A 10,766-nucleotide genomic window follows, 5' to 3' on the forward strand; every position below is an offset into this window, starting at 1 on the left:
CGCCCCTGACACCGTGCTGCCGGGGGCGCTGACTCCCAGTCAAGATGCCGCAGGGCTGGAAGCTGTTCTTTCCCTTGTGCCACCTGGGTTTAGGATTCGGGCTACCCAGCAGTTATCTATGGAGTGAGCTTCTCTCTCCAAGCGTGGTTAAGCATTCTTTACCTCTTCCCCAGAGAGTACTATGAGCGTGTTCAGTCTCTCTGTTTCTTCCCTTTGTCTCTCTCGGGTTCTATGTGCTTGCCCGCATTGGGCTGGGGCTCCCACCTCCCCTGCCCGTCTTGGGCCGGCCCGTTTTCAGATCTCCCCAGTTCTCACTCACTCACTCAGGTATCCTTGAGGTTGTCTTCTTTCTGGATTCCATATTTTCTCCTTCTACTCTTGTAGATGAGAGTAATGTCCTTCTCAGTTCGATAGATGGGGCAGACGAAGTTTACAGAGCTCCCTTCCTCTCAGCCATCTTGGCTCCTCCTCCTTTGTATTGTTTTTTACACAGCTTAGCCATACAAAAATCAGTTTTGTTTCTATATACCAGAAACAGTAATAAATGCAATTAAAAAGATGCCACTTATTACGCCATTTAAATTCTTAAATATCTAAGAATAAAGCTAAAAAAGAAGGTGTCTAAGCCTTCTTCAACAAACACAACATTATGATAATGTAAGAAATTAAAGAATGTTTGAGAAAATGGAAGTAAAACTACATTCAGAGATTGAAACACTCAGTATCATTAAGATGATCAATATTGTTAGGATGATCCTCAAATTTATGTACAGATCAATGCTATCTCCATCAACATCCCAGAAGTAACTCACTTGGAATTTAATAAGCCAATTCAAAATTTGTATGGAAATGAGTGCACCCAGAATACCCAAAGACAATCTTAAAAAAGAAAAACAAAGCTGGAGGGTTGAATTTAAACATTTATTTTAAAGCTACATCCATTAAGATAGTGTTAATTTATGCAAAGATAGTTAAATACACCAAAGAAAGGGAATGGAACATGCAGAAACAGACTCCTAAATTTAGCTTATACAAAGTTGACATGACTTTGCAATGAGAAATGATGCATTTATCAGTAAATAGTGTGAAGTCAATTGGATATTCATGAAAGCAGCCAAACATATGGAGCCCACAGGTATGAAAAAAGAACTGTAGAGGCACAAATGTATTGATTAAAAAGTTACGATTATTAGTGAATTTTGTGGTGTTTGTCTACTTGCAGTTATTGGTTTTTATTTCTTATTAGTACTCATTTAAAAATATTTTTTAATGTTTTTTTTTTTTGAGAGAAAAACAGAGTGTGGGCATGGAAAGGGCAGAGAGAGAGGGAGACACAAAATCCCAAGCAGACCTCAGGCTCTGAGCTGTCAGCACAGAGCCTGGAACCCATGAATGTGAGATCATGACCTGAGCAGAAGTTGGATGCTCAACCTACTGAGCCACCCAGGTGTCCCAGTATTCATTTCTATACCACTTTTCCATTTGTAATTGTATATTATTTTTCTTAAACAGGGCTCCCCAAATCGTATAAGTTTCAGATAAAATGAATCATGGATCTGCCCGTGGCCATATCAGCTTCATGTAACAACTAGCTAAGAGATGGAAAGATGTAGCCTGAGAGTGCGATGCTGGACGTCAAGATTTCTGAGATGTAGCCATGTTCAGTAAGGTTGAGATCCCAAGTACTTCCCTGGAGATGAGCAGAAGGGGAGGCGGAGGAAGAGTCACTCTCATGAACATGTCCAGAATTCAAGAACTTTGTTTTTCAATGAGTTGTTCTAGATGGTGCATTTTCCTAGATTTAAGTGTGTCAAATACAGATGAGGCTCCACCTAGGAGAGTTGGAGTTCATGATCTTGAGTCAAGTCTTAAACCTTTTATAGAATAAGATGACCTGACTCAGGAGGGTGGTAGATGACAGAGACAAGGAAGAGTCGAGTTCAGTGTGATTTTCTGAGCCTCAGTGGATAAACTTCCACAAATGTTGAAAAAGCAACAGTCTGAAAATTAGAGAGTTAACTAACCTTACTGTCTTCAAGCCAGTTCTGTCCCTGCATACCTTTAATACTTTACTCATCATCATGGCTTATTAGCTTGTCTTTTTCCCCCTGTAGACTGTGGACTTCTGGAGGAACAGATGAATGAAAGATTTACTTAGTCTATTAGCTTAAATAAAGATAAACTGTATGTGGGAACCCTATATTTTAATCACTTTATCTTAGTGCCTATTATACAGTGGAAACTTTCTAAATGTTTATTGCATTGAGAATGAAAACATGAGGGGCACCTGGGTGGCTCAGCTGGTTAAGCGTCTAACTTCGGCTCAGGTCATGATCTCTTGGTCTGTGGGTTCGAGCTCCACGTCAGGCTCTGTGCTGGCAGCTCAGAACTGGAGCCTGCTTCAGATTCTGTGTCTCCCTCTGTCTCTGCCCCTCCCCTGCTCACACTTTGTCTCTCTTTCAAAAATAAACATAAACATTTTTAAAAAGAAGAATGAAAATGTGAATAATAATGCTTTATTTTCTGTGATATGGCCCTCTTTTCAACTCTTTATTCCTATAAGTACCACTGTCCCTTAACATCAATTTCCACCATTCATTAAGATTTCTTTGTCTTCCAGAGATATGCCATCAAAATTTATGAGCATGTTCTGGAATTTTTGTTTTTAAATTGAGGTTTAGTGTTCTGGCTCACCTGGATTAATTTCATTTTTAATCTGTACTTTGAAATTTATTGTCTTCACTTTGTCAGTGGCTCTTCTAAATTTTTCACTGAGTCAGATTAATGTCAACTTTCTGGGCTGACCTTAATGCTGTCACTTGCGTGGACAAGGTAACTTTCTGGATGTTGATATTTCATTTTAGGAATAAGAGAGAATGATTTAGTACAGGCAAATTCAACCTCATAGCAAAATAAATGTTTTACTTAAGTTCAATAATCCTTTTACAGTGGAAGCATTATGATTTTTTGTTTGTTTATTTGTTTGTTTGTTTAAATGCACCCTCTAATTCTTCAAGCTTACGACAGTTATTACTGACATGTTCCCACTTACAGGCCAAAATAAGTTTTTGCATATAGGCTTAAACCTGAATTTATTTTTAGGAAATGGGCATTGTAAGCTCACATCCCCCATGAACCAGTCAAGTATATGGCAGAAGCTAACATTGGTTGAGCATCCTCTATTAGCACAGAGCTAATCCCATGGTGAGATGACATTATCTAATGTGTCCTCTGATTGTAGGTGCCAGTATTTCCACTTAAAAAAATGAAGAAACAGAGGCTTAAAGAAATTAAGTAACCTGTCTGTGTTTAGCTAGTGAGTGGCAGAGCCAGGATTTAAGCCCTGGCTTTTCGGACTGCCTTGGTTGCTCACGCTACCACACTGCTTTGACTTTTCCATCTGTCAGAGAAGGCGAGACATTCATGGGAAAATACTGGAAAGTAGTCACAGTGCTTACATCTTGTCAGACCAAAAAAACCCACTTATCAATTCAAAAATCTGTTTTCCACCCTATTAAGATCCAGCTGAAGCCTCTTGCATCAGAGGACGTCTTCTTTGCTCTGATCCGCAGCCATTGCGGCCGAAAACCGGGCAGGCATTTCCTTTATTTCACTCTGTGAGTAGGTAATAGTGATCTTGTCCCATTTCCTTGGCCTGTGATGTGTGCTTTGTTTTCTTTAAAACCTCATTACTTTTATAAAGCAAATACTCCATTTAGGCTTCTTTTATGTCCACCACTGGGTTTAGCCCAGAACTAGGCTGATAGCAGCCCATGTTGAATTCAAAGGGATCCACATAGAAAGAAAACACACCATTTAAAAAGATAACATATTAAACTATAATCATATGAACTTTTAAGTGCATATTGTGTCTGGTGGTGACAAGGACTTAGCATGCCTTTCAGCTACTGATAGTATTTTTTGAATACTTCTCTTTCTTTTATTAAGTCATTGGTTCACTCATTTGGAAAGCTCCCAGAACTGGGGAGTCAGAAATGGTTGTTTTTCAATGCCAACACTGCCACCGAATTGTCAGAAGTCCATGAACAAGTTATTTTGCCTCTAGGATCCTCCATTCTTTCAGCTGTAGAATAAAGATAATGATAATACCTAGCTTATTGGATTTAATCTGATAATATCTATAAATAATGTGAATATCTATAAAGTATCTGGAACAGTACTTACCAAATGATTGACACTTAGCAAAGGTATGTTCCCTTTCTGCCATTAATATAGTCTCAAATTCTATTTTTATCTTTAACAATTTACATATAAGAGAAATTGAGGAGTCTGCAGGACACAACTCAGGGGTGAGCAGATCTATCTTCCTCATCAGGGTGCATGGCATGTTTCTCATGCTTTTTCCGATGTACCTCTGTTGTACGTTGTCCCCTACCTTGCTCCCATCCTCACCGGTGAAGGTTTTCATAACCCAGCTCCAGTGCTATCTTTTTCATCCCTCCAGCTGAAGCACTAACTCGTCTACCTCCCGAGGGAGTACGTTATCTCGTTCAAAATTCACCGTCTCTCTTACAGCATTTATCACGTTGTATTGTCATGGATTTCACCATTGCCTTATTTCATTCAAGTGCAAGTTCTGAGGCTTCCTCTTACACACTTAAATTGCATTTTGGGTTTCGAGGTCCACTTTTTCTGTTTGGGGAGCCCATGAATGTCTGGCATCACTGTAAAAAGAACCCACATGGGTCAGTTTGGAAATGTTCAGCAAATTTTTGGGGCCCTGGCAGGCAGGCTTTTCTGGATGATCAACAATCAATATGTATAAGACTCTTTTCTTTAACTTTTTTTTAATCTTTATTTTTTGGAGAGAGACAGAGAGAGACAGAGTGCAAGTGGTCAAGGGGCAGAGAGAGAGGGAGACACAGAATCTGAAGAAGGCTTCAGGCTCTGAGCTGTCAGTACAGAGCCCAACTCAGGGCTTGAACTCAGGAACCGTGCAAACACGACCCAAGCTGAAGTTGGACATTTAAAGACTGAGCCACCCAGGCGCCCCATTGTGTACAGGATTCTTAATGAAAGACACTCGGCAGCAGTGATGAAAAGAATAGCTAATGAGCAGACAATATGGGCTATCCTTTGGGTTTAGAGTGTCTCCCATTTTTCTCCCTTTTGCTGGTAAAGGATGGGGCTAGTTGGAACCTTGATGTTGACTCCATTTCCATTCCCATTGCCCCTTTGGGGCACATAACTAATTCCCTGCCCTCACCAAACTCCTACAAAGGTAAGCCCCATGCCCTTCTGGTCTGGATGACCTTCATCCTATGTTCATCCTTCCCAATTCTTTTTTTTTTTCTTTTTCTAGTTCACCATTGAAGCATAAACTCTATTTTACTTCTATCAGGGTCCTCTCTTTTGATTCTCAAGACCTTCAGCCAAACATTTCCTCTTGGAAATCAAAAGCTTTTGCTTTCAATTATTGTGTCTGATGTAGGCTTCAAGGGTTTATTTTCAAGTTGAAAAAACAAATCAACATTTTTTTTCCCTCTCTGCTTTAATACTCCTGATTCTCTGAGAATTATTTTGTGGATGTCTCAGACTGAATAAGAAAATGACCACATACAAAGAAGAGAAGAAGAGAAAGTTATCAAGGTTGATATTTAGGCATAATATATTTGACACAGCTTTATATTACAGATATTTGCATACATCACATCTTTTCCAAAATGTATAAACCCCTCTAAGTCAGAAGTTTAATCTTGTCTCTCTTTATACTGTCTCAAAGTACCAAGCCTTTTGTCTTGCACAGAGTAAGTAATAAATAGTAAATATTTGAATTAAATTGGGAAAGCACAAGATATGTTTTTGAAAATCCAAGGATGAAGCCATACAGCAGAATTGGGGATGTGATAAATACACAGGCACATCAATGTGCTAATCAGTGGATTCCGGTACACAAAGCAATGGTATTTTAAAGTTAAAAACAGGCAGAGAATTGTATTAGCCTTTCTCAGAAGGCCACGTTAGTAGGGCAGGTGACACAAATGTGAAGTTTCCTTACCCATTCTGGAGTTCTACTTTCAATCTAAATAAATTATGACTTGTTTGATTAGTTGTACCTATGAAACCAATGCAAAATTAAATTATTTATATGAAACCAAGGAATATTAGTTGGCGATACTACAAATGAAATAAAAGAACTGTTTCCTCTGATTTTAGGTATGTGAGATAGTGTCTGCTGGAAATAATCTGCCACTCTCGCTCATTGTTCTTTTCATGGCAATTGTTTTTATTCAGGTGACAAAGGGGAAAAGGGTTTGCCAGGGATCCCAGGAGAAAAAGGCAAAGCAGGTAAGGCTTGCTCATTTTCCTCTTTAATGTCTGGCATCATTCCAAATATATTCCTCTTCAAAAACAATACATTCTTATGGCAAAAAATAATCCTCTCAGTGCTTAACCTGATTCTACTTGGGCTGGGGGAAAGGAAAGAAGGGAACTTTCCTCTCCATCTGCTGGTGACTTTCCAAGCCCTGGGGAAGGGACTGATGGCACATTCCATCCTAGTCATGCTTAGTGGGAGGAAGCAAACCCGGGGAACAGCTCTCATTCTCCTAGAGACAGGGGAAAATCCAGCGTGGCTCAGCACTAGGACAGAAGCAGCGTTCCTTGCATTCCACCAGCACCTCAACCAAACAGAGGCCTGCAGCAAGCTGGCCTGATCCACAAAGACCCCATGGATACAGAACATGCCATCCATCGGTGGGCAGGGAGAGTCTTCCTGAGTCTTGAGTTTTCTTTCCAGTGCTACATGCAGGGAAAAAAGGTAGATTGCTCTGAGGGGAGCTCACGGAGGTGCAGTGAAGACTAATTGTAAGAACTGTTTTAAATTCCTTATGTTTAACTGTGAACACAGATGAATGTTCGAAAAGCCACAGATTTACCACCCGCCCCCCTTTGGCTAATAAAATTCTTTTTACTTCTCAATTGCCAAAAAATGAAAGCAAAAGGAACTGATTACACGAGCAGCCATTAAATAGAAAAAGGGAATCATTTGAATTTCACATCATTTTCCTTACAATTCTTTCTCTGTCTCCGCATCAGCAGGTAGTTGAAAAGGTAAATGAGCAAAGAGGGAATGAATGGTGGAAATTAAAATCAGAGTTAATCCACAAATGGGGCAACTGGCTCTTGAAAGTATACGTTGAATCTATTCACAAGATTTAAATTTAGTCCTTGAAACATTCAAGGATCATTCAAGCTATCCTTGAAATGGATAATCAGAATTACCATTTGATTTCATCATGAAAGTTTTCTCCTGTCTTGGGAGCCTTGTGTGAGCTAGTGAGCAATGCAGTAACAGAAGAGAAGACTGGCTAGAAATTTGTTTTAAGAAAGCTGTCAAGATTTTATTTTGAGACTGGATGGGCACATTCTGTGTTCACCAAAAATGCCCAACGGCCCACAGGATGTGTACAGCAGTTGGCCATAATTCACTCTTCACTTTAAAAATCTGGTTTAGGGCTGTGTTTTAGTGCATCCAAAATACTTTAGGAGATATTCTGCAAATTCCTGAAGACAATGGCAATTAGGAACTTTGTTTTAAATAAAAGACTAAAAGTATAGACATTCACAGAAAGATACAGCCAGACTAGGAAAAGATAGTAAATATTGAGAAGAGAGTAATTGTCCTTTCCAATTGATCTGTACCTCAATGTTAATTTGAAGTTTTTGTCGTTTAAAGGCACTGTCTGTGATTGTGGAAGATACCGGAAAGTTGTTGGACAACTGGATATTAGTGTTGCTCGCCTCAAAACGTCTATGAAGTTTGTCAAGAATGGTGAGTATATCCTCTTTTGCTTTATGCTATTGATTTAATCTCTTTCAACACTACAATTCCAGTATTCGAGAATACAATACCAAGGTATTTCTAGTATTTTAGTGGGAAATATCTTGGGTTGGGCAAAAGCCTACTGAGATAATGTCACCACTTTATAGGTCTCTCAAAATGTCAACTATCCACTCAGACTCTAGGACACTCCAGGACCAGTATCTACATATATTCATACATAACACATTTATTTGCCTATGGATAAAAAAAGATACTTTCTGGAGCAAAGGGAATGGAAAAAAAGGCAGAGTTTAGCAATCTATGTCTTAAGAATAAAAAAGGACAGGAAGAGTCTAACAGAGTTAGCAACTCAGAAAAGAGAGTAGTAAAAACAATAGCGACTTTCTTGAGAATTTGAAATACTGATTGCCATGTATTTTGTTTACATGGAAGCTTAGAGAAATTACCTTGCCCATAGATACAGAGCTAATTAACAGGGGATCTGGGATTTGGTTTGGGTTTCAATGATTCCTCTACCCTCAATTCAAACCAACAGATCATTACGCATTTCTCTGAATTGTGCAACTTCTCACAATAGTCAGTTTTGTTATCCTTGGTCCATTCCCCATTGTCGTTAGCAGTGAAACCCTTAAAGTAGGGCCTATGTGTTCTCTTTGAAGACAGTACGAATTGATGGTAGTTACGGTTGAAATTGGTTTCCTTTGTTATATGTTTATTTATTGTAATCCAACTCTACTTGTTATACATTATCAGAAACACACTTATTCCATCTCGTGTTTATTTTCATCTTGTAATGTTCTTAGAAATGTTGTCTCTGACATGACTTGAGTTCAGGGTTCAACATAGAGCAACAGTTTTTGACATATATTGGCATGGTCACAGATTTCGTGTGAATTTTAATTTATAGACCTTAAGAAATATATGCACATGCCCCCCAAGCCTAAAGCATACTTAACATATTATGAGCTCAGGACGATTCTCAGTCCCCAATTCTGTCCTGGAGCTTATTCAGTAGTACACATATACTTTGTGTATCTTGAGTGAACTATGGACAGTAGTACACATATTCAGTAGTACACATATACTTTGTGTATCTTGAGTGAACTATGGACAGTCTCAATCTATGTACATGTTCATAGCCTAGGAATTCAGCCCAGGATGGATAAGTCTCTGTACTATTCTGATATCCGTTCAATAAGCTTTTACCATCCCGTGCATTATTGCAGGCTCTGAGGCTACAGAGTGGGAAAAACATGGACATCATTCTCAAGACATTGATAGTTTAAGTACATGAGGCATGCAGACAAACAATTAGACTAGAATGCATTGAGTGATACAAAAGAGGAAGAGCAAGGAGCAATGGAAACATGGGGGAAAGTGCACAGGAGCCCTGGGTCTGCCCAGAGACATTAGAAAGGCTCTTCTAGGAGAAAATTCTTCCACTTAGATCTTAGTGACAAGTAGGAGATTTCCAGGTAAAAGCAGTGAGAAGACTTTCCAGGCATGACAGTCACTGAAGTGGAAGAGAGAAGGACATGCTATTGGGACTCTGTATGGCAAAGCATAAAGTGGGATGGGACAACAGTCTGAGGGGAGCTGAGTGGAAGTTCATATAACAAGTCTTTGTCAAAGACCAAGACAGTCATGTGGGAAGCTAAGGAGAAAGGACAGGGAGGACAAATGGCAAGACTTTGTTCTCCATTTGAAAACTACAAAAGTGATAAAAATATTAAACCAGTGCCTACCTCATAATAGGGGCTTGCAAAGTAATTGTTAAACATCAAATAAATGAATTTATTTATTTATTTATTAAAAATTTTTAGTGTTTATTTATTATTGAGAGACAGAGAGAGAAGAACATGAGCTTGGAGGGGCAGAGAGAGAGGGGGAGAGATAGAATCTGAAGCAGGCTCCAGGCTCTAAGCCCCACATAGGGCTTGACCTCACAAACCAAGAAATCATGACCTGAGCCAAAGTCAAACACTTAACCAACTAAGCTACCCAGGTGCCCCTCAAATAAATGAATTTAAATACAGCAATATTATATATTTGCTTTTCCCTTTTTGAACTACATAATCACACTCATCTTTTCTTCTCTGCAAAGTTATTGCAGGGATTAGGGAAACCGAGGAGAAATTCTACTACATTGTGCAGGAGGAGAAGAACTATAGGGAATCCCTGACCCACTGCCGGATCCGGGGTGGGATGCTGGCCATGCCAAAGGATGAAGCTGCCAACACCCTCATTGCTGACTATGTCGCCAAGAGTGGCTTCTTCCGGGTGTTCATCGGAGTGAATGACCTTGAGAAGGAGGGACAGTATGTGTTCACAGACAACACTCCCCTGCAGAACTACAGCAACTGGAGAGAGGGGGAGCCCAGTGACCCCTATGGTCATGAGGACTGTGTGGAAATGCTGAGCTCAGGCAGATGGAATGACACAGAGTGCCATCTTACCATGTACTTCGTCTGTGAGTTTGTCAAGAAGAAAAAGTAACTTCCCCTGTGCTACACACATTTGTTCTTTGCAGTTATTTTTATCCATCTTTTTCTTTCTCTTCACGTCAAATTCATTCTGACTCAAAACAAGTAGAAAATACTGACCTGAAATTTGGAATCTCCATTGCCATGGTCTTCTCTGATGATTTGGAACATTTTCATACACAGTATATTATGGAGCTAATAGCTCACTGAGTTACATGGATCCTGAGAGAGAGAGTTGTGCAAGATGTGATTGTCTATGTGTCAAATGAAATATTTTCTTGGCATTTGCTCTGCTTCCTCTCCCTAGATTCCTAAACCACTGTTTATTTAACCCAGTAGATAATTGGACAGTTGGTTGGTGATAATTAGGCTACCTTGTCTTTGCTCAAAGCCAGACAAATGGGAAGGCCTTCTGTTGGGAATGTAGAGATATTATCTGTCTTTGAAGCCAAGATCCCCTGTTCTTTTCCTGGTCA

General features: G+C 39.5%; 1 protein-coding gene across 1 annotated transcript in view; it reads left to right on the plus strand.

Annotated features, from left to right (window-relative positions):
- The window catches only part of COLEC10 (collectin subfamily member 10), a 38,714-nt gene extending 28,287 nt beyond the window's left edge, over positions 1–10,427 (plus strand). The window contains exons 4-6 of the mRNA XM_029923582.1: positions 6,256–6,309; positions 7,700–7,795; positions 9,912–10,427. Of these exons, the coding sequence (XP_029779442.1) occupies positions 6,256–6,309; positions 7,700–7,795; positions 9,912–10,303 (542 nt within the window). The 3' untranslated portion in view covers positions 10,304–10,427. The remainder of the gene's footprint in view (positions 1–6,255; positions 6,310–7,699; positions 7,796–9,911) is intronic.
- The last annotated feature ends 339 nt before the right edge of the window (positions 10,428–10,766 follow it).

This window comes from Suricata suricatta, chromosome 15 (assembly GCF_006229205.1).
Source record: "Suricata suricatta isolate VVHF042 chromosome 15, meerkat_22Aug2017_6uvM2_HiC, whole genome shotgun sequence".
Lineage (NCBI taxonomy): Eukaryota > Metazoa > Chordata > Mammalia > Carnivora > Herpestidae > Suricata > Suricata suricatta.